This window comes from Camelina sativa, chromosome 14, assembly GCF_000633955.1.
Source record: "Camelina sativa cultivar DH55 chromosome 14, Cs, whole genome shotgun sequence".
In the NCBI taxonomy this organism is placed as follows: Eukaryota; Viridiplantae; Streptophyta; class Magnoliopsida; order Brassicales; family Brassicaceae; genus Camelina; species Camelina sativa.
The window spans coordinates 10,585,601-10,608,931 of NC_025698.1; the positions used below are offsets into that span (position 1 = coordinate 10,585,601).

Sequence of the window (23,331 nt, forward strand, 5' to 3'; positions counted from 1 at the left end):
TTTTTTTTTGCTTTGATGTATTTTTAATTTTTTTTTATCAATCTTCATAAGTAATTAAATGAATTAAACAAGTATTTAAATCAAACCAGCATAATTTAATTATTTCACATTAACGGATATTACTGTTCCGTCTTCTTTCATGGCGGTACAAACAGAAAAGTTAGTTTTAAGGTTTAAAGTGTTAGTGAAACCATTTTAAAGGTTTATAGTGTTAGTGAAATTCTTTTGAGGTTTAAAGTGCTACCGAGTGACACTCTGAAGGATTAAAACGTGATTTTCCCATTATTTATGTCTTCTTTGTGAGTTTCATCTCCTTACTCAACCTATCATTGCCTTCTTCAGTGTCACATTCATCTCCGTGTCGTTTTTTCCCTTCACCATAACCATGAGGACTTCTCCTCTGAATCTTCTCAGTGCCATGACGACTATGCTCTCTCTTCTCCCTCTTGGGAATTTTAGGTAGATCACCCTCAGACACCATTCCGTAGCCTTCACATCTCCCATGTTGCCTGTTTTGATTTTTAACAATGTAATTTAAACCCACACAGTCCTTAGCAACATGATCTGCCGACCCTTTACCATGTTGTTGAGAGTCTTTCCGCTGGAACTGCCTCCAAATTTTGAATACACTCTGACTGAAGTCTACACTTATTCTTCTATCATCGATCAAAGCACAAGCCATCTTTAAAATCGCTTGTTCGCATGCTTCCTTAGTCTCAAACTTTATAAAAGCATAGCACAAGCTATTATCCGTCTTGGAATCTCGGATGACATCAGCTGATATAACCGTTCCAAAGCGCGAAAAAATGGCGTGGAGGTCCTCACCCTCAGTTACAGGATTTAGATCACAGACGAACAACACATTGTCAGGAGGTTTCACCTCAGCCTCAGGGATATCTCCTATACATTCAAGGACAACCGCACTAGAATGTGCAGCCTTTTCACGGATAACATCGTCCAGTTCCTGTGGACAAAGTTTTTCATCCAAAGGAATCCAACCAGCTTCAAGTCTTACAGAATGTTTGACGTCTTCAAAGGGAGTATCTGCTATCATCTTAGTTAGCTGTGGAGGATCTTCAAATGGATCTTCAAATATGTGTATGTCTTTTATTACAATGTTAATAAATGGTCTCTTTCTGCATGTAAGCTTCATTTATCCTAGTCAAAGTGTCAAACCCATCAGCGATTTGCCCAAACACAGTGTGTTTTCCATCAAGATAGTCCAGATCGTCACAAAGTGTGATATAGAACTAGGAGGCTTTGAGATATTCACCGGCACTGGCCATTGCAACGGTGCCAGTCTTCAAGTGTTTCAACTCAGGATGGATCTCATGGCCGAAAAAACGAACATGCTTGCCATGAAGGAATTTGTATATTGAATCTCCACCAGTTCCTGTACCGGTTGGATCGCCTGTCTGTGCTATGAAACCCTTTTGCACATTGTGAAAGACACACCCCTTGTAGTAATTACACTTGCAGAGCTTGAGGAAATTCGTGCAGGTCAGAGGACATGTGTCTGTGTAAAGATTAATCACTATATCCCCAAGGCTCGTCCCAATAAAAACTGACATGTTCGAGTTCGACAATCTCAAATGGAGCCGATCGAGAGAGAAGAGTCAATAGATGGAGGGAGACAATAGATCCGTAAGGAATCAGAGATTTATTATTCCCCTATTCTCTGATTTTTGCTAATAGGGTTATGTTTTTTGTATCATAATTCTAGAAAAGGTATATATACTGACGTATCCGTTAAGCTTTTTTCCTTTTTGTTTTTTTTGCCCAAAAAGTAAAAATAATATAAATTAATATTGGGAAAATTCCAAAAAAAACTCCAAATTTTTTTTAGAATATTTCCATTCTAACACACTTTTTAAAAATAGTAATTCTCATTTGACACACTTTCTACTATTTTGACACTTTTTCTATGTCGATTAACTATCATATCCTCTCACTATAACTCTATTTACAACAATGTCATCAAATTATAAATTTCTCCTCTAGTTACCCAATTCACATGCTTCCTTTTCATTCCCTTCTCTCTCTTTCATTGCTTGAATCTTATCAATATAAGATTTTGACATTTGCAAAAGTTAATATTTAATAGGAGCAATTTGATTACAACAAAAATAAAATATTTTGTTTTAAAAAATATTAATAATGTAAAATGATAATTATTAAAAATTATAAACAATGACAATTTTTAAATAATTATGAGAAGATTATATATATATATATTTCATAAATTTGAAATTATAATATTATTTACTTATTTTTAATTTTAAGTTATTAATTCTACAAAAAAATAGAAAAATGGATTAAAGATAATATACAGTTAATTATTAATTCTAAATTTTGTAAATACTCACTTATATATAAACATAGATCGTCTCATATTTTTCAAAGAACAAAATAATTTATTCAAAAACACTGATTTCTATTTTTTTATTGGAAATTTTTTTTTAATGGGAATGTAAATTTTTCTGTATTTTTTAAACCAAAATTTTCTACTACTTTTTCCTTTTTCAGTTGAAAATAGGTAAGATTAATATGTTGACCCAAAGAAAATATTAATATATATGTCTTCTTTTCCTAATACTGTATTTTAAAATTTATTGTAAGATTTTTAGATTGTTTTATTTAATTTATATTTTCATCTTTGAATTATTTGATATATATTACCTTTGCTTATAATTTTCTATTATTTATTTTATAATGTCAAATTAGTTTTCTTCTAATTTTTCAACTTTGATTGGTTGGTCATAAACACTTTTTTTTTTCAAACATAATTGTTACCATTATTGATTCAATCCCAAAGGGAGATAAAGAGTAGAAACTCATCAACCTAATGGATTGATAACATAAGCTAATCAAACACAAACTTACAACAAACATAGATAGATAGATTGAAAAAACATAAATCGTTACTGATAGATTCATAGGAGCTCAAAGATTGTGACACAATGGTTTGCGGAAAAGTTTATAAGAATTAATTTGACCACTTATATCACCAAAATGCACTTATCTTTTTGGTCAAGGGTGCTGAGAGAACTTCATGATGGGTGATCTTTCTGGAAGTAATTGTCGGAACTGTGGGAGTGGGGACAAAACAAAGAAAAATATAATTTGTTGATTTGTAGGATCGGTAAACATATTTTTAAAGCCTTCCAGATGTAACAAACCGGCTATCGAATATGGGTAGGTCCACGTGCCGAAAATAGATGTAGGGCTCACTTAGGAAGGTGTCTCCATAGACTGAGAGTGGACATGGGCTCATTAAGCAAGGTGGCGGTTGGGGCATTACCGAGACAGAGGCTACATCATAGTGTGTTAAAGACACTTCCACGAATACATTGGAAAATTTAATATTAGTTACTATCAAAAGATTTTGTGACGTTAGAAAAAGGTTTTTACTTTCACTGGTTGTCGGAGCAAGCCATTTTAAAATAGGAAAAAAATGTGAACATGTTCTCTCCACATAGGAGGAGTACAGAGCCGATGTTCGCTTTATATAATTTTGTATATATAAAGTATCAATTTAATTTAATATATGAAATCATGGAAATTCAAAAGGTTATATATCTACTAGATTAGGCCCGCGTATTAACGTGGATATAAAAAAAAATGTGAAATTTTAAGTTGTATTCAAATATTTATTTTATTTTATTTTATTTTTTTTTTAAACGAATTTAGAGTTCACATACTCCATCTTGCAATAAAATTTATTTGTATATTACATGATAATAAAATTAGATTTTAATTCTATGCACTCAATCCCAATGAGTAACATTTATAATTTTCATATCAAACAAATTGTGCATTGTATCAAATTTATATCTTACTTAATATTTTTTTTAAACTAAAAATTAATAAAACATAATTCTCAAAGAAAAAAGACTGAAAACTAATTTTATCTCATATTTGAAAAAGTAATAATATCTCAAAAATATTTGTTCCATATGTAATAGTTTTACTACTTGTTCAACTAATTTTAAATAAAACTATATTAACATTATCATAAATTAATCAAAAATTCAAAGATGTTATTATGAGAAAAATTATTTGTTTATGTAAAGGTTAGTATCTAAAATCCTTTTTTCTTTTAGGATTAATAACTGACAGTATTATTTATTTAATTATGGTATTATATTAATATATTGTATAATTTTCTTAATTCTTTTTTCTTATAGAATTAATAATTTAAAATTATAATTAGTATTACTTTTTATACACATATATGAATTATCTTTTATATTTATTAAATTGTTTATTTTTTTTTTATAATTTACAAATATGTTAAAAAAAAGTTTCTTGTATATAACACCACAAAATCTTTAATTGTTAAAATTGACACGTATCGCGATCACATGAGTTATTAACTTTGAGAACCAATGTTTATATAATAACATAATATTGAATATGTTATCAAATCATTCACCGGTTGAAAAACTTAAGAAAATTACATTAATTTCTTATTTTGTTTCTCATATTATTATGTTAATCACTAATTTTAACACATTAAACATTTTTATACTTTAATCACTTTCTATATTTTACTATATGATTATAATAAATAATAAATACAATTAAATTGCAAATATTTTCCTTATTAATTGCACATATTTTCCTATTGATTTTTTTGTAACTTAATAGATAACTTTTAGTAATTAATATGTTAAAATGAAATTTTTCTAATTTACAAATATGTTAAAATAAAGTTTCTTGTATATAACACATCACTAAATCTTTAATTGTTAAAATTGACACTTGTCGCGATCACATGAATTATTAACTTTGAGAACCAATGTTTATATAATAACATAATATTGAATACACTATCAATATTGATCACTTATTAATATATAAATAGTACTCCTCCTATTAATTGGCATGAAGATGCTGCTTCTTAATCCTGCTGCACAATGTGGACTTTATCTTCTTTGTCGATCCATTTACCACCAGCCAGGTACCTTTCATAAATAAAAGATTCCCCACTCGGTTTCACCACCCGGCGAGTTTGATAATACACAATAGAACTTCTACCAATATCCTCCTGATGCCAACACAAAAGATCATCTTTTAGTTTACAAATTATGAATCATTAATGTTGTATTGGTTTTTCAAGCTAGGATGTTATGCAAGTTTTTTATATTATATAGTTCACTTAATTATATAACACGAAACTAAAAGGGTTTCTGAATATTCCCAACATGAAGCACATATATGCAAGTAGAACAAACTAAAACTGGAACTAGCTAGGAAAAATGCCAAAAAGACATGAGTGGAGAAACCAGGCTAGTCTTTATTTCCGAGGCAGAGAAACAGAGTACCCTGTTGGTTGAGACAGACTGCAATTACTTGTGCCAATGAGTTGTGCTACTTGCAAGTTGCAATGGTTGGTTTAGCTTATGAAGATTGCAATTGGCTTTGAAACTCAGATCAAATACAAAAAAAAAAAAAAAAATCTAGAAATAATAACAAAAAAAAAAAGAGATAAAAACACTCCCAAAACATTACAAAATATGAAATCATGGAAAATCAACTTTATATAAAAGTCTAGATACTTGAAAAAAAGGTCAAAGTGTTCATCTAATATTCATATGGTAGTTCGAAACGGCACAATGGACAAACATGATTGGTGGCAAACCACTCGAGGATACAACTATCGTCAAACTCGTGTCCACAAGGTAAGGTCGTCACGACTTTTTCTCCCATCGTAAACTCATCAAAACATATAGTGCACTTGTCGGAGCTGGACATCGTCGTCTTCTTGTATACTTTCCTTGACAAAGACTCAACCGCAGACTTACTCGCCGGTCTATATTGGATATTGATGGTATTCTCATCAATTAATGGTACTCGCATAGCAGGAGAGAACTTAAAGGTAATATAAATTAACAAAGCCCAATCTGGAGAATAGTTAACCGAGGGATAGAGAACATCGATGGCAAGTGTAGTGAGACACACTTTTGCATAACCAACCTGAAAGGGATTGAGACGGACATCGTCCTCTAAGCAATTCAGGTGTACCCATCTATACCTTGAGTAGCTATCATGGATATCTTTGCCAGGCAAGGAGAAAGCAAGTACTGTCCTTCGGGTTTAGGATTGTGGTCGATTTCATGGTTGAGGGATACTCTGTCAGAAAATAAATCCATTATAATACGAGTTTTGATTTTAGGGTTTATCTTCTCCTTGTTGCAATGTCGTCGTCTGTTTATATGCATGTTTTATATATAGCCTAGGGGCGGTGGGACTCTTGTAGCTAGGTATGACTCGGATTAGGTTAAATGGAATTTGAGCTTTAAATTATTATTATAATTGTTATAATATATTAAAAATGTAGAAACATAAATACAAATATTTTCTAATTTAAAGTATTTATATATTTATTTAAGAAAATAAATTTCTTTATATATTTTTAAAAAATGGATTTATTTTTTCAAATAATTTTTAAATCCGTACATTAATATTTTCGGTATTTTATATAGAATATATTTTGTTTACTATCGAAGATATTTTCAGAAATAATAAGAATAATCTCTTTAAGAAGAATGGAGGCCCAATATCAGTAATGGGAAAAGCCCACATAAACACCACACATAATAAGATCGAAGCAAAAAAAAAAGCCCACATAATCGCCGACGTCTCGTTATAATAACTAAAGCCATCAACGGAACTTACACACTCCTTTTACCCCAAAGATGAAAGAAAAAAAAAAACAAACTCCAGTCCTCTCCCGCCTTAACGCTCAAGAACAACAACAACGCTCGTCCCTCTCGCGTCTTCAACACAGCTTTGCCAAATTTCAGGTACTTTTTTGCTAATAGATGTGCGTGAAATCGGATTAAGGAATCTGGGAAAGAGTCGTAGTTTCTATATGATGATTCTCCCTAAAACTAGCGTTCGCGATTTGAAAGATTCGAAGTTTTCGTAACAAATGTCAAGTTAGGGTGAAAGATTTGCGATAATATCTGTTTATGGTACTCTTTTTGTGAAATTTACATCGTTTGATTTAGCGAATTGCGTTTATTGTGATGTAAATTGGTTGATTGATTACTTGCGATTTGAGATTTGGGTTTGGGAAATAATCATATGGTTTCTGTTTTCCGATTACTTGCGGATTTGAGATTTGGGTTTGGAAGAATCGAATTTTCGCAAAGAAGAAGAATCGATTTTGGTATTCTTGATATACTCTTGATTGCTTTGTAGGATGGAAGAAGAAGATAAATCTATAGACTTATCTGTGTGGGCATACTGCGCTGGAGTTAGCTGATTTTGATCATTTACAACGTCGTGTCTACTATTCCCCACAAGGTCATGTGGAGAATTTTACTAGTTCTGATATAGTGAGGTGCCTTTGTTCTGATTTGGCTGTGGTACCGTGCCAACTTGTCACTGCCAAATATCTTGCGGACCCTAAGACTGATGAAGTCTTTGCATACTTCAAGCTCAAACCTCCAACGTCTGACGATCCAAATGAGGAGACTTCCAGTTCCAGGGAGAGAATAAGATCGGCTGCTGATGGGTTCATAAAAGTTTTGGACCAGAGTGATGTTACAAATCCTGGTGAATGCACCATTTCTGCTGCTTGCTTGGGCGCTGATAAAGTCTTACCAAAGGAAGACACTCTCTTGTCCATCCATGACATCCACAGCCAGGAGTGGAAGCTGAAGCACTCTTATGACTCAACACTGGAGGTACATAAGTTTACTGATGGCTGGGACAAATTTTTCTTGACGAAGCAGCTTTGCCCTGGAGACTCACTGGTATTTGTAAAAACTAGAGTTGGTTTGACTATTGGAATCCGGCGAGTAACTGTTCCAGGAAGCACTAGTGTTGATTCTCCCTTCCATTACCCTACAAGGGTTGATGATGTTCATGGTGGACAAAAGTTAATCCGGACTGGTAAAGGGTTATTGTCTGTCGCGGCCTTAGGTGAAGCATTGGCAAAGTCACAGATAGGACGTCCATTTGACGTTGTATACTATCCCCATGTTGGCTCTTCGAGTTTCGTTCTTGACAGACAAAGAGTTTATAATGCTATATGGAACGTAACTTGGCCTCCAGGGATGAAAGTGAGGAAGTGGGTTATGGTTCAAGATCAGCTGAGGGTCATTTGTCACGAAGGCTCTGTCATTAGTAGCATTAAGAAGGATAAGGACTGGTACGGATCTCCTTGGAAGCAACTAAAGGTATTAAATTCATATATACACTATAGAGTATATAAATTAAGTTGATCCAGTGTTGATATCTCTGACTTTCCCCTTAATGAATTACAGGTTAACTGGGATAAAAAAATATGGGAGTGTTGAAGAGTTCGTCAACTTTTGGGAAGTCGAACCAGTACCTGAGCCATTCTCTGGCAAGAAAAGAAAAATAGGTGACATGACGGCGACTCAGGCTCCTACCACTGGACAGACCATGCCTGATTTAAATCTCCCTCTATAAGTGATAACTTTTTTTCCTTGAGACGAATTTTTAGGGGATCTACCATCTCATCACAAGTTGTTCACGGTTTGAAGTAAGGTTATCTCGTAGATAATCAAATCCAAGCTCCTGAGGTATGCAAAAGTGTTGGTAGAAAGAGATGAGAGATGACAAAAAAAAAAAAAGATCTATTCCAAGTAGAAGATACAATATGAATGAAATAGTTATTGGTGTATGTTATATCACAGCTATAATTGAATTTTCTCTCTTCAGCTTTCATTCCTCTCTAATTGTTGAATCAGTTTTAGAAGAAAATGCCATAAGTTTTCTACTTAAAATCTAGAAGCTAAGATGCAAATAGCACCCATGTAAATATGTTGTTCATTTTTCGCAAAGAAGATTAGAAAAAGAAAGGTGTGAATTTTAAAAAGGTGTGTAAATATGTTGTTCATTGTTTTATTACAGTAATGCCATTTATAATTAAATTTGGTCGAAAAAAAACATGAGATTGATTTCTTCTACTTTCCTTCAACTCTCCCACTCTAAAATGGCGCCTCAGCTTCTCTCCTCCCGTACCTTCAAATCTCTCTTTGACTCTGTCGACACTAAACTTTTTGACTGCGATGGTATACCCTCTGCCCTTTTATTCCTTAATTCCTTCTCTGATGGATGATGATTCATTGATTCGAGTCGATTCGATTCGATTCAGGTGTTATATGGAAGGGTGAAACGCTCATCGATGGCGTCTCCCAAACTCTCGACCTAATCCACTCTAAGGCACTTGACCTTTTCCCACTCTTCTCCCCCTCTCTCTCTCTCTCTCTCTCTCTCTCTCTCTCTCTATGATGATTTTTGTGTCAGGGTAAAAATGTTGTCTTTGTGACAAACAATTCGGTCAAATCGAGGAGGCAATACGCTGAAAAGTTCCGATCTTTGGGTCTTTCTTCTGTTACTCAGGTATGTACCTTCTTCAGTTCCCTACCTACACCCTGTCCTGTGTCCTTTGGATCTAAACTGTGATTATCTTTGCAAGGATGAGATCTTCTCTCCCTCATTTGCCGCAGCTATGTACCTCAAAGTCAACAATTTCCCTAAGGACAAGAAGGTTCGTCTTTGACTAATTATGTCTCTATCGTCCTTCTTTTCTCACTATTTCGTCTTTGCTGTTTGTAGGTTTATGTGATTGGTGGAGAGGGTGTTCTTGAGGAGCTGCAGATTGCTGGTTTTACAGGTCTTGGTGGTCCCGTAAGTAGTCTTTTTTTTTTCTTTTTTTTCTTTTTTAGAACTACTTTTACTAGGATTGCTTTGACAACTAGTAGATATTGGCCCTGAGTGTTAAAACCAGCCAAACATTGGATACTTCGAGTTCCTCAGCAGTATTTCTCTCCGGCGGATTCTCTTACTATTACTTAGCATCCGGCAACAATCTGGTGAACTTTTATTTTGTTTTCTCTCTAATATTTCGTATATCTATCGTCTCTGATCATTTCGAATTCCATTTTTTTTTTTTGCCGAGCTGGTTTGATTACTTCCTCTTGCATTTTGTTCAGTGTATGTTTTGTTGTATATCACCTTCAATCAAACGAGTTTAGACGAACTATACGAAACATATAGATCTTTTATAATAGCGTATTAGGCTTTTCTTCTCAGTTGATATGGCTTGTGTTTATAATCGTTTGTGGTTTATGCTCTCAGGTTTATCTGGATCAAGCTAAGGAAGAGACTGGACCAAAAACAGGTGCGCTGTTTGGATATATTTATAGCGTTTATTTCTCACTCTTTACTCGAAACTTATTGTATTCTGCTGTGTTATTTCAGCTCTAAACCCTGATAAATGGCTCGAGTTCAAGCTTTAAGACACTGCTAGAGTTAGCCACAACACCCAGTTGTTCAGGTATTCGCTTGACTCACTTATACTTTCATCACCAAACGACATATTAGCTTTGAATTTGTGACACTTTTCAAGTTTTTCATAATCTGGTAATGTGTTGATCACTAAAAGTATTACTTTGGGACTTACATTTTATATTGTAAGTGGGATGACAGAAGTGCTCTTTTATGTACATAATATGAAGAATAGGCAAGGCAAATATATACTGTCATAATAGCGAATAGTTACTGAACAAGGGGACTTTTATATGGTTGTGGGATGGTATGAATTAACTGTCCTGTGAATGCTTGTTTGTTTCTCGTCCTTCTTGTGTAATTTCCAATACATGCTAGGTAGTTTGTATCCCTTTACTACACAGAGGGTATGCATTATGAACCATCTGCATGATTGAGTGTCATTTGGTATAATTGCAAGTGATTTAGTTTGTTAACCCTGCAAGCTAATATAGATATTCATATCTCGGTAATGGGAATTGCTGCTATTAATATGGTTGGAATCCACAGTTTAGGCCTCCAAAATTGTTTCTTACTATCTCTAAGAGCCTCTTAAGCTCGTATTGCATTACTCATGTATTTAAGTCCATTTCTTAAAATGATAAGCTTTGGTTTTCTTGTTTTGGCTTTGCTTTGAAATCTAGGTTCTCATTTGAGCCCTCAGCTGAACTGGGTCTACATGTTGCTTCTTGTCTCCTGACAAGGTATGCTGTGGCCACACTTGTTCCTCTTTACAGTAAAACTATTTTCTTTTGCACGACTTGTGAAAAATTCTCAATTAAAGTTGCAAGGCTTATCTTTCCGTTTTCTTTGTACAGGGCTCCTTTAGGCTATAATGCTGAAGGGAAAACAAAATATGTCATTAGACCGTAAGTTCAGCTAAATTTCTTTTAACCAGCTTTGCATTGTTTTTTATGTCCGGACAACCATTGCTCTGCTATAGCCTATATGTTGCATATTTTCACTTTTGTTGAATGGCTTTCAAGGAGGCCATTTTTTTCACGCCGAATCTTCATTTAATTAGTCGTTTTTACCTTTTGTTTTGATGATATTCTAATGATAGCTGTCATTAAGAAAATAAACCAAAAGCTTGGAAATTATGCAGACATATGCTTGGAAATTGTTGTTCATCGGCTCCAAGATTGGCGAAGGCGCTCACGGCAAAGTCTACCAAGGAAGGTCTCTCTCTCTCTTTCTCTCTTGATCATCTTCTTCTTCTTCTTCTTCTTCAGTTGCTTCCAATTTAATTTATTTAAATAAATTTTTCCCAACCAGCAGGTATGGTAGCGAGATTGTTGCTATCAAAGTTGTCCGCGAAGTCACCAAACCTGATGAGAAATCTTCCCTCGAGAGCCGTTTCATCCGCGAAGTCAATATGATGTCCCGAGTTCAACACCCTAATCTTGTCAAGTCTCTCTCTCTGTTTCTTCTATTTCTTTCTTTCTTTCTAAACTCTAAAAAATTGGGAATTTCTGGCAGTTTATTGGAGCCTGCAAAGACCCTCTCATGGTGATAGTGACTGAGCTGCTCCATCTCCCTCTTGCTTTGTCCTTTGCCCTTGACACTTCCCGCGCCTTGGACTGCTTACACGCCAATGGTATCATTACCCGAGGACATTCGAAGCTCGACTAGGTGTCCAAGAAATTCGTTTGCTTGAAAAGCATTTTACCCCTCTTTTTTTATAATGTTTATACCATATTGTGAATTAACATGGTATGTACAGTACTCCTTAATATTTTTCATAAATATATATTAAAAAGCTTTATATATTAAAAAAAATAAAGAAAAGAAAACTATGTACACTAAATATTTTCGCAAGGATGCCTTCCTCTTTTGTGGTTTCGGAATCCTCGATTTCGTCAATCTCGTCGCCTTCCTTTTGATTAGCTGAAGAAAGGTTCATTACTGGACACACACGAGCTCTCGTTAAACGGTGTTCATGTCGCTTGCTATTGGTAAATGAGACATTACTTTGGTGGTTGTAATTAATAGAATTTTAGGGTGAATGTGAGGTTTTATGTACAACTAGATCATTTAAGTACAAGTGCGAAAATTTCAGTATAACTTGAACTACTTTATGCAATTGTACTAGAGCTATTAAAATAAGTTTAAAAATGGATCATGTGAAAACGAATAAAAAAAAAAAATTAGCGGCCGTATATTCATTTAAAATTATCACATGTGTGGTAAAATGAACCGAAGACAACAGGATATTAGTAAAAGATTATTTGGTATACACATAATTATACATAGTTATCCAGTTAAACTCTCATATTCATAGTTGAACTTTTGCATTTTTTTCGTATTTCCGGTTAGACTATAATATAAATTATTAATTAGCAGTTGACCACAAGATTTATCAGTATTAATTAGCATATACAAGGTTTTCATAACTTAATGTTCATAAAAACTTGGGTTTCACCTCTTTTGCTTCATTTGAGGTGATCACTTACTAAGTCTTCCTTATACTATAAAGAGTGTTTTATGTGAAAACAATAGTATGTATTAGCAAGTGATAAATTCTTGTATTGTTGATTAAACATGGTTCTTTAATAGTTCAATATGTAAAGAAATTCGTATAAACCTTAATTATCATTTTCATATTTTAAATATAAATGCAAATCTAAATATATATTTAGTTGTACCTAGTTGAACTGAGTATTATATATTTATGTTATCTAAATATTACCCTCTATAGTTAAAATGTAATTTTGTATGGTTATTGTTCATTACCTCTCGAAAATATGATAAATAAACAATTACGAATTACATAGGTTGTTCTAGTAACATCTCTTACTTTTTCTAGTAACATCTCTTACTTGTTCCATTTCCGGTGAACAATTAGCTAGGATTGCAGAAGAAGATATGTTGAAGATGACTACAAAATTATAATAATATTGTTCATTAAAATGTTTTTATGGACGTACACTAAGCAAAAATATGTTATGTACGTACACTAATCTCAAGAATGTTATGTACGTATGCGTTCATATGTACTTACACGTTTATTATACGTACACGTTCGATTTTAGGTTTAATGAACCTGAAATTACCATAATATCCTCGTCTTCTACCTCTAACATACGACTGAAAACCCTAATTTCCCCTGCCTCACTTTATTTTTTCACGACTTATGTCTATTTTTTTTGTTTCACTTGTAGGGCTTTTACTCAACTATTATAGATTTTCATCTCAACATCTGATTTCTAAATTAAAAACCTATAAAAAGTGAGTTATATAGATCCCCCAATAAGTCTATCGCAACGCTAGACTGTCTTTACCAGCTCAAACAAATTCGTATTATTCTGGTAAGACTTTACAGCTGTCAAAAATATCTACTTAATCTACCACAAAATAGAAGTCTACCAATACACTACGAAAACTATTTCAAAAAACAAACAAAATATACCAAAAATATATGTTAAGGACGAGGTTTGTCGCATAAATCTGTCGCAACAGGCCATTAGTCTACCATAAATATCTTCCCTACCTTTTACGTCTATCGATCTACCCGATAAAAACATAAGTCTATCATCAAAGTCAGTTCCTCTACCAACTTAATCTAACGCAATCATATATCTATCAAATTAATCTACCTTAACCCATAAGTGTACCAACACTACAACTAAGTATACCAATAAAATCGAAACATATACAAATAGCAAAATTTGTGTGTACGAAAAACATATATCAAAATAATTACATAATTATACAACTTCACAATACTGAAATTAATATTGTTTCCTTGAATAGATAAATACAAAGACTTCATACTGAACACTACATATATAATAACAATTTTATCAATACGGTACGCAGATCATACCTCCTCTATTTTAGGTTCGTCATTTCTTATTGTACGAGGTCCTTGCCTATGCGCTCCTTCGTCCGTTGAGTTGATAACAAATTTCTTCAATAGTTGAACGTCACTCTCAAAGTTACCCATCTTACTCTCCATACCTTGAAGTTTGTACACAACTTCCGCTATTGCTCTACCAAACGATAACTCAATATTATCCATTTTCGCCCCTAGTGTTTCAACCATAGTAAATAACCTTCCACTACCATCTTCACCCTGCACACCTGACTGCTTATCTCCAGACGCCTTCTCTGCTGAACATTTGTCCCCAACACTTTCTTTCTTCTCTCTCGCATTTTTGGGGACATTACTAGTGCTGGTTGGGGCTGTCTCAACGAAATCATCGTCACTTACCCCTGCAACAGGTTGCCTCCTCTCCCTCTTCTTCGTATGTTCCCCCTTCCTTTTTTTTACATAATCCCATTCACTTTCATCCACTACGCCATTGATTACGTCTAACAGCAGATTATCCAATTTCTTCTTCAAACCTTCCCCTACACCATACACAAAATACTCTCCTAGCCAATCTGGATATACGAACTCCAAAGGTTTGGGTACTAGATGCTTCACCTGAAGCTGCATTTCAGATACCATAACGTTAAATATGCTTACTATTACAAAAAATGCTAACAAATAATGTATATGTAAATTGTAGGCATACCTCCCCATTATTAAGGAGTTTGCTCCCGGATATGAAGGCTTCAATATCCTTCCTTGGCCTCCCTCCTCTCCACCTTAACAGAGGCAAATCTACACCTTCTCTTACATTCCCATGGCTAGCCCCCAGCACCTTCACGCTCTCAAATGCCCATATCAGCAATACATGGACACATCCATGGAGGGTATAAGCATGGTTATGTAACCTAAGGAATTTAATGGAATCAACTAAACTCTTGAATCCAACCCTACCCCATTGAAAACTCTCAAATGCTTGTTCATTCAACGCCCTTTTTGCGTATTCCAGAGGTATCCTACTGGTCCTTGATAAACCAAGCACTCTAACATGCACAAGATACAACCGAACAATCTAAGTCTTCATTTCATCAGGCCACCCACGATAGCTTCTAAATCCGTCAACTAGCTCCTTCCAGTTGGGTCCATTAAAAGCTTTCATCTTTAAAGCCGCCCATAAAGGTGTATGATCGTCTTCACACTCTGTTTCATCAATCTTCTCACAATTCAAACCACTAATTTCTTCATATTCATATAGAGAGAACCTCAGCCGCTTTCCTCCAACCAAAAACCATATCTCCGATGGAATATCTATTGACAATTGATTGGTTAATAGATAATGAATGGTCTTTCCACAAAACAAGTAGTTGGATTCCGCTAGATCCAATAACACTCCCAGCTGTGATTTCTCTCTTATTTTGTCGTACACCTCATCACCCACGAAGCCTTTCAAACCAGCTATATTGGACAAACTACAATCGTGGTGCATGCTTCTGATCTGCAGTGGGAATTTACCATCCCGATACAGCCTACTTGGATACCTCTTCGCATCATTGCTTGACCTCATAACTACGATAGAAGCATCCATAACTACGATAGAAGCATTAGTCTTGTTATTAATTCAAAATCACATAACATTTGTTGCTTAAATTAACAATGAAACAACATGAAGTCTCACAAATATCTTCCGAAAAACAGAGTTCAACAACATACTCAAAACTAACATGAATTTATCGACATGAATAACGTCAGAAGTAACCTTCCACAAAATACAACGCCTACTATGTAATACTCAAAAGCTTACTAAACAGTACACAATAGAGACTAAACCACGATATAGAATTTTACTAGAGAGCAGATCGCTATATTTACCTCGTCCTCAAATTCAAACCACCTCGCCGTCCGTCCGTCGTCCACCAGTCAAACGTCCTCCACACAGATTCACTCCTCGCCGCACGCTATCCAAATAGTTTCTAAAATAGCCGATCTCAACCCAACTTTCGTAAGACAACCAACACAAACATTCAAGAGATCGATTTCCTGCTTTTATTGGGATTCTCTATTTTCCTCTTTAAACATCTTCGTTTTAAAAGTAAATGGCATAAACCGTAATAAAACAAACAATACAGGTTTATAAGTAATAATCAAATTTTTCTGTATTGTTTGAGTAACTCGGAAATTATAATGTGTTGTTATAGTAATAAGCCTAGTTTTATGTAATATTCTAGGTAATTTCTCATATTTTTATCTGATTAAATAATTATTTATGAAGGATATATAAAAGGTAAGAAGGAAAAAAAAAAAAAAAAAAAAGGAGAAGGTGGGAATTTTAAAAGCAAAAGCCACCTGTCTCTCTGACCCACCCATTCATCTTTGTGGGCAAAAAAATATCTATCGTCGTCGTCTCCACACCGTCGGTGCGGTACCTCCCTCCCTCTCCTCACGGATCAATTTCTAAAGCGAGAGATATAGAGAGAGAGACATTATTTTCGCTAGATTCTCGTAAATCTTCTCTCCTCTGATTTTTTACTTTTCCGTATTGAGAAAATTTCCCCATTTTTACGTGAGATCCGTGATTTTTTATTCTTGTTTCCTTTCCTGGGATCGATCTGAATAGGTATAGCTTGAAATCTTAGGGGAATCGTGAAAAAATTTTGTGTGTTTTTAAAAATCTCGAATTAATCGACGGAAATGGACGAGTTTGGAGTTCTAACGGAGCGTTACGGGATAAAGCCTCAAGGTAAATCTGCTCCGATGGCTGCTTCCAAGCGTTCCGTTAATAATAACAACCCTAACAACAATGCTCAGAGCTGGAATTTCGCTACTGCCTCATCCTCTGGTGTTAACGCGAAATCGAAATCGACGTCGTTTTCTGGTAATGGCTCTGTCTACGATGGCGACGATATCTTCTTTACGGCGAGTTCTACTACTAATAATAATAATAGAAAGGGTTCGAATTCTTCTAGTGGATTTGACGATTTTGATGTTTTCTCTGGGTTGAACAAGTCGTCATCTTCTTCTGGTTTTATTAATAATAATAATAGCAAGTCGTCCTCCTCTTTGAACAACGATGATGATGGTTTGTTGTTCTCCAATTTTGGGAATTCTGGAAATAAAGCATCTGATGATGACTTGTTTGGTGGTATTATGCCGTCTTCCAAAACCTCTGCTACTACTAATGTTAAGAATGATGATTTGTTTGGGTCTTTCTCTTCTTCTGAAAAGCAATACGCTACTGCGGTTGATGATTTGTTGGGTTTGGGGAAGAATGATGCTTCTTATGATGGATTGATTCCCGGTTTTGGTGGCACGACGACTACCAGGTTTGTGACTATTTTAGCCGCCGGTTTTTATTGATTTTGGTTCTAGTTTCCATAGCATCATTGATATAACCTGTGAAGATTCTTATGTCATTCATGTAGGGAATGTGCTTGTGGCTTGTGAATACTATTTGATATATCCGATCATCTTTGTACAGGAAATTGTTTTTTAAGTGTTTTATGGTTTGTATTTTTCTGTTGTTGAGATATTTTGTTTTGTTTTGGTTGATATTTCAGCAAGACGACCACATTGAACTTTGATTCTTCTGATCCTTTTGTGGTTCTAGAATCAACTGCGTCTGCTGCACATTCTTCTCCTGGTCTGTTCGTGGATCCACTTGAAGAATTTGCTGCTTCAGTTAGTTCTCAGGGGAAAAAACCATCTACTACGTCACACACATCATCAATACTTAAGCCTCCGCCCAAACCAACACAAAAAGTGAACAGAGGTTAATCTCTTTGATAACTTGGAATTTTGTTGAATTACTAGAGATTTGTTTTTTTCATTGTGCTCTAACTAGTCAAGGAATCATTTCCACAGTTAAGAGTTCAGGAATGTCTTCAATAGACGAACTTGAAGACTTTGCCATGGGTACTATGCGACGTAGTGCCTCCGCTTCTGACACTGCTAGTAAATATAGAGAAGCTGAAGATGCTGGAACAAAGAATAAAGAATTTGGTGTAGATGACCTTGACTCCTTTTTCAGCGCTGGTCATCGGTCCAGCAGTGTACCAAAGTCACGGACTACTACAACTGAAGTAAGAACGGCTTTCGAAATATTACCAAGTTCCAATATACCTATAATAAAGAAAATGTGTACTTGATGTGTATCCTTATTCTTCTTTCTGATGCAAAGACATCTCGCAAGCAAGCATCCAATGTGCCAAAGAAGACGCCTAATGGGGTTTCTAATGCAAAGAAGCCTCCTGCTCCAGCAAATCTAGTGGATGACTTTTCTGCACTTTTTGGAGGTATATGTTGAAACATGTCTTTTCCAGCAATTGGTTACTTTAGAGTTAGTTTCTAAAAAAACGTTTCCTTATCTACAGAGGATCCTATATTTAGACAATTCGAGGAAATCCCAGGGGAAAGCGAAGAACGAAGAAAGGCCAGATGGGATCGTGAACAGAGAACAAAGAGCCGTGTGGTATGTGTGGTTATTTTGGTTTTCTTTTAAATCTTCTGCTGCAACCCTTGATTTTTTGCAACTTATGATGATATCTCATTTAGCTAAATGCTGGTATGAAAATCTATGATAACTTTTTTTTATTCTTGAAAGTACCCCTCCACATTCAAAAGTCTAGTTAAGTTCTCCAGAGAATGTGTTTTTCCTACGTCAGGTTATCCCTTATTCAATTTGATGGTCCTGCCAGCATGTCAAAATCGACGATACTCATTACCGTCTGACATAGTGCAACCAATTTCTAGTTTAAGTTTTAATATGCTTATCAATGTTATCAGTGTTTAGCTTGTACTTGATTGTATATTTTGTTTCTAGATGATTTTACACAATTCAGTGCCTTTTAAAATGCAGGCACAAGCTGTTGCTGATATGAATAACCGTGATCATCAATCTCGGATTGAACAAGAACAGAGAACTGTGAGTAATGCTTTTCTTGATCTTGATGTTTGAATCTTCATTATCATAATGCTTATTTATGGACGATTTTTCTGGCGTCTGCTGAAAAAAAAAAAAAAAATTATGGACGATGACCTTTTTTGGATTTGTTAGTCTTCACTATGATAGTGCCGTTTTTGACATTTATATCTCCGTTCGTAATTCTACATAGAGACCCCTTGTTACTTTTTTCAATACCAAACGATTGTATTCGTGTTAATTTTGCTTTTCAGAGGATTTCTGAGACTGTTGATACTGAGATAAGGCGTTGGGCAACTGGAAAAGAAGGAAACATGCGTGCACTGTTATCTTCCTTGCAAATTGTGAGTTTAAATAAATATGAATTATAATTTTATGTTCTGTTACATCTGTCTGTCCATGTGATCCTCCTGAGTTCACTGAGTTCTGGTTCTGTATGAACGATGACAGGTACTCTGGCCCGGATGTGGTTGGGAGGCCGTTTCTCTAACAGATTTGATCACTTCGTCAGCAGTCAAGAAAGTCTATAGAAAGGCAACGCTGTATGTCCATCCCGATAAAGTTCAGCAAAAGGGAGCCACGCTTGAACAAAAGTATATTGCCGAAAAGGTTTTTGACATTTTGAAGGTATTTTTTCAGTGTATCTATATGAGCAGCTCTTTTTCTATAATCTAAAGTAGATGAATGTTGACAGAAGAAACAAAAGTTCAAAAACCTTTGTCTGACCTTTTCGGTATGGAAATAACAATATGTCAAAAAGGTTTATAAGGTTGGACGTGTCTCTGTGTTGGTAATTTGAAGAAATCCGGTTAACTTTCTCGTCTCTTGCATAGATCCAGAAACCTTACTTGTAACTGATTTGCATTGTACAGGAAGCTTGGAACAAGTTCAACAAGGAGGAGCTCTCATAAGCCCGTATGTTGTGGATCTGGCTGCCTCCATATCAGGTTTTACAACAGTTTGCTTCAGATAGACCCTGAAACGGGACTGATTACTTCTAGCAATGGATGATTAAGAGATCTTGAAGAAACTTGGTACTTGTTTGTTTTGAGTCTGTGCCACATATTTTGTCTGTGAGTTTTTTCTTGTTTTTAATCTTCTTGTCTCTGATTTTTCCTTTGACAGTTGGTAACTTGTCATCTTTCTGTACACTCAACCAAAAACAGAAAAAACAAAATTCCATGGGGGATATTGTATAGCCCCGAAAGCTCAGTAGATTATATATTGAATGTTACTTATTATAATATCTATAGCGTCGAGATGATTCACTGATGTCTATTTCATTCCCAATTTCCCCATAACTGTAACATAGTGCTTTTGTTGGTATGTTCATGGGTATGAATATGTTCGTTCGTTCATAATATTTTTGTGGCTCGGTAGTTATATAAAAGTTTTGGGGTTAGTAAATAATCTTATGCGAAATTTTTTTTTATATATATGTGTGTGTAAGTTAACCTTCAGATTAAGGCATAAAGCCATAAAGAGAAGTAGCAGCAAGAAAACTCCAAACTACGACAAGAGTAGTATAGAATTAGAAGATAATAAAATATCTGAACCTTCAAAATCCATGACACCAAGTAGACACTAATAATTGCAGAGAAAGATACTAGATTTTGAGGAACGAGAAATACTGATAATGATAGGCATACTGAAAATGCCAAAATTTACTTTCCAAAAATCTGATGATCAGATTTATAGCCACATATTATTGAAAATGCTAATATCCAGTGGTCCAGATAGTGTCAGGACACTACGCTCTTTGAATGGTTTCTAAGTGTATTATCTCATCCATCACCTTCAATCCAGATTGAAGCTATTTTTGTTGTTGTCTCATCCATCACCTTCGAGCAAATTGAAGCTATTTTTGTTGTTGTCTCATATGATTTTGTTTCAGCTTCTTTAGGGAGTAATATCACATTATGTATTTTCATTAGACTGTCATTTTGTTGTTATTTCATTTTGCTGTGATTACAAGAGATGGGGATGTGAAACTAACCAAAGAGTTTATACTTTATACAGACCTGAACTATACAAGTCTAGGGTGTTGGAGCTGAATGCGAGTGATGACAGAGGCATTAATGTTGTTCGGACAAAGATCAAGGATTTTGCTGCTGTTGCTGTTGGGTCTAATCATCGTCAAGGGTGTGTAATTTTTTTTTGCTTTTCTTAAGTTTTTGTTGTTGTGGTTGTCATTTTCTCGTTTTTACTGTGTGTGGTTTGTATTTCCTCTAACACCTACAATTTGATTCTTCAGCGGTTATCCATGCCCAGCATTTAAGATCATCATCCTAGATGAGGCTGATTCAATGACAGAAGATGCTCAGGTATGTTGAACATCTTTTCTCTTCCGCATTGGTGCGCTTGATATGTATTTACCATGATCTGTTTTATTGACTATCCAGAACGCCTTGAGGCGCACTATGGAAACTTACTCCAAAGTCACCAGATTCTTTTTCATATGTAATTACATTAGCAGGTAATTCTGTCTCTCTCAATACCCTTTTTTTTTCCTTCTGTTCACATTTGCATCTCCCTTTCATTTTTTCTCCAAGTTTCTCGCTGGTTATGTTAAATATTGCTTCTTTTTTTTTGTTTATAATTTGGAATATGCTCATACACTGAGCTATTTGTTGAATTTTTATGTACTCAAATTAATAACAAGAACATATCGTGGAGCTGAACTATGAACCCACTGATATTGATCACCCTTATAACTTTGATTCCTTGCTCTTTAGGATTATAGAGCCCCTTGCTTCCAGGTGTGCAAAGTTCAGATTTAAACCACTTTCTGAAGAAGTTATGACTCACCGTATAATGCATATTTGTAATGAAGAAGGTCTCAACCTTGATGAAGAGGTGTGAACAAAAGCTTTAAGGTTCGCCTTGTTGTTTTAGTTTTGTGAAAAAGCTGTTTATTATAGTTATTTCCCTTTTAGGCTCTTTCAACTTTGAGCTCCATATCACAAGGGGATCTCCGTAGGGCCATCACATATCTGCAGGTAAGATAATTATCTGAAACATTTGTTATTAGACGAAATTGACAATAGAAATGTGAACCAGTCTTTCTGCCTGATAATCACAGAGTGGGGCTCGGTTGTTTGGATCAACAATAACTTCTACAGATTTACTCGATGTGTCTGGGGTAAGGATAAAGTCAACCCAGTTTTGCATAAGTGTATGCCAGGTTTTAACCAAGTCAGACTTAATGACGGTTAATTTGGAACTCTTACGAATCTGTCAGGTAGTTCCCCTGGAGGTAGTCACAAAACTTTTTACTGCATGCAAAAGTGGGGATTTCGATATTGCAAACAAGGAAGTGGATAACATAGTTGCAGAAGGATATCCTGCATCTCAAATCATCAATCAGGTTCTCTACTTCCCTCTCTTATTTTTACCCCATTTAAGTCATGCAATTGTGGCTGTAACCACTTCTATACAACTCTCTTTCAGCTATTCGATATCATTGTGGAGGCTGACAATGACATAACAGACATCCAAAAGGCTAAGATCTGCAAATGTTTAGCTGAAACTGATAAGGTAAGGTTTCCTGTACTAATTTTCTTACTTGTGTCTCTTTCATACTTGTGTCTCTTTCATGGAGTTAGTTTAAGACTCAAGTGAGATCAATTACCAACATCTTGACTCAGTTATATTACGTGTTTTGAGTCAAGTATCATTTGACTGTAGATATGTTGCAATATTGCTAACCTCTGTTACCTCTAGTGATAATAAAACTATCTCATATCTTTTCCTTTTAATGTATCCAGCGACTTGTAGATGGGGCAGATGAGTACTTGCAGCTTCTAGATGTGGCAAGCAATACAATTCGTGCCCTCTCAGAAATGGCTCAAGACTTCTAAAGCAAAGACCATGTAAAGTATAAAGCTCTGCATTTGGATTCTACTTGAATTTGGACCTTTTCCTTATGACTTGTGAGTTATCGTAATGCCACTTTTCATAGCTTAGGTTTTGATAAAAAGTTGGAGCGTTGTGACGTTTTTCTGGTTGTTACTCTTTTATGGTTTGTACTTTGTTGCAGAGTTATTTCATTGCATCAACTTACAAAATCTGTTGACTATTGTTATTGGGTAAAATCGTTAAACATAATCATAACAATTAACATGTAAATCAACAAAATCATTACATTTTTCTAGTAATTTTTCACTTAATCTAAATGATATAGAATAATAGAATGAATGCCAATTGTAATAGGGAATAGTGTAGTACCAGTGACATACAATCCCATCTCCATATATTTAGAGTGCGACTTTGTTTTGTATTTTTAGTGTGC

General features: G+C 34.9%; 4 protein-coding genes and 1 pseudogene across 5 annotated transcripts; 4 read left to right on the forward strand and 1 right to left on the reverse strand.

Moving 5' to 3' along the window:
• Positions 287-1,571, reverse strand: LOC104743441 (annotated as a pseudogene).
• LOC104743443 (auxin response factor 17-like) lies at positions 3,192-8,448 on the forward strand. Its single transcript, XM_019235483.1, has 3 exons — positions 3,192-3,195; positions 7,270-8,164; positions 8,280-8,448. The coding sequence occupies exons 1-3, from the start codon at positions 3,192-3,194 to the stop codon at positions 8,446-8,448; spliced, it is 1,068 nt and encodes a 355-aa protein (XP_019091028.1).
• On the forward strand, positions 8,922-11,156 carry LOC104740862. The gene is made up of 9 exons (XM_019235385.1): positions 8,922-9,053; positions 9,137-9,384; positions 9,461-9,532; positions 9,601-9,672; positions 9,747-9,857; positions 10,123-10,165; positions 10,246-10,321; positions 10,956-11,015; positions 11,130-11,156. Exons 3-7 carry the CDS (start codon positions 9,494-9,496, stop codon positions 10,281-10,283), a joined length of 303 nt encoding a protein of 100 aa, XP_019090930.1. The 5' UTR covers positions 8,922-9,053; positions 9,137-9,384; positions 9,461-9,493; the 3' UTR covers positions 10,284-10,321; positions 10,956-11,015; positions 11,130-11,156.
• On the forward strand, positions 16,470-20,316 carry LOC104740864 (auxilin-related protein 2). Of its 2 annotated transcripts, none has more exons than XR_760226.2 (10): positions 16,470-17,445; positions 17,680-17,891; positions 17,984-18,201; positions 18,300-18,414; positions 18,493-18,590; positions 18,978-19,043; positions 19,295-19,384; positions 19,491-19,667; positions 19,913-20,074; positions 20,166-20,316. XR_760226.2 is itself a non-coding variant. In XM_010461587.2 (10 exons), exons 2-10 carry the CDS (start codon positions 16,814-16,816, stop codon positions 19,949-19,951), a joined length of 1,647 nt encoding a protein of 548 aa, XP_010459889.1. In that variant the 5' UTR covers positions 16,470-16,624; positions 16,740-16,813; the 3' UTR covers positions 19,952-20,316. The 2 variants fall into 2 exon arrangements, 1 of the variants encoding a protein (XP_010459889.1); XM_010461587.2 differs by having other exon boundaries at positions 16,470-16,624; positions 16,740-17,445; positions 19,913-20,316.
• LOC104743444 (replication factor C subunit 4-like) lies at positions 20,222-23,118 on the forward strand. The gene is made up of 10 exons (XM_010464527.1): positions 20,222-20,233; positions 20,944-21,182; positions 21,295-21,364; positions 21,443-21,516; positions 21,776-21,896; positions 21,977-22,039; positions 22,123-22,182; positions 22,282-22,407; positions 22,491-22,577; positions 22,808-23,118. The coding sequence occupies exons 1-10, from the start codon at positions 20,222-20,224 to the stop codon at positions 22,898-22,900; spliced, it is 945 nt and encodes a 314-aa protein (XP_010462829.1). The 3' UTR covers positions 22,901-23,118.

Bases quoted from the DNA above. Each gene is read 5' to 3' on its own strand.
- LOC104743443 (XM_019235483.1), top strand. The intron at 8,165-8,279 runs GTACGGATCTCC...AATGAATTACAG, and splicing joins ATTAAGAAGGATAAGGACTG to GTTAACTGGGATAAAAAAAT.
- LOC104740862 (XM_019235385.1), top strand. From the start codon at position 9,494: ATGTACCTCAAAGTCAACAATTTCCCTAAGGACAAGAAG. The intron at 9,673-9,746 runs GTAAGTAGTCTT...GACAACTAGTAG, and splicing joins TTACAGGTCTTGGTGGTCCC to ATATTGGCCCTGAGTGTTAA. The intron at 10,166-10,245 runs GTGCGCTGTTTG...GTGTTATTTCAG, and splicing joins AGAGACTGGACCAAAAACAG to CTCTAAACCCTGATAAATGG.
- LOC104740864 (XM_010461587.2), top strand. From the start codon at position 16,814: ATGGACGAGTTTGGAGTTCTAACGGAGCGTTACGGGATAAAGCCTCAA. The intron at 18,202-18,299 runs GTAAGAACGGCT...TCTGATGCAAAG, and splicing joins CACGGACTACTACAACTGAA to ACATCTCGCAAGCAAGCATC. The intron at 19,385-19,490 runs GTGAGTTTAAAT...GAACGATGACAG, and splicing joins TGTTATCTTCCTTGCAAATT to GTACTCTGGCCCGGATGTGG.
- LOC104743444 (XM_010464527.1), top strand. The intron at 22,408-22,490 runs GTTCTCTACTTC...ACTCTCTTTCAG, and splicing joins CATCTCAAATCATCAATCAG to CTATTCGATATCATTGTGGA. The intron at 22,578-22,807 runs GTAAGGTTTCCT...TAATGTATCCAG, and splicing joins GTTTAGCTGAAACTGATAAG to CGACTTGTAGATGGGGCAGA.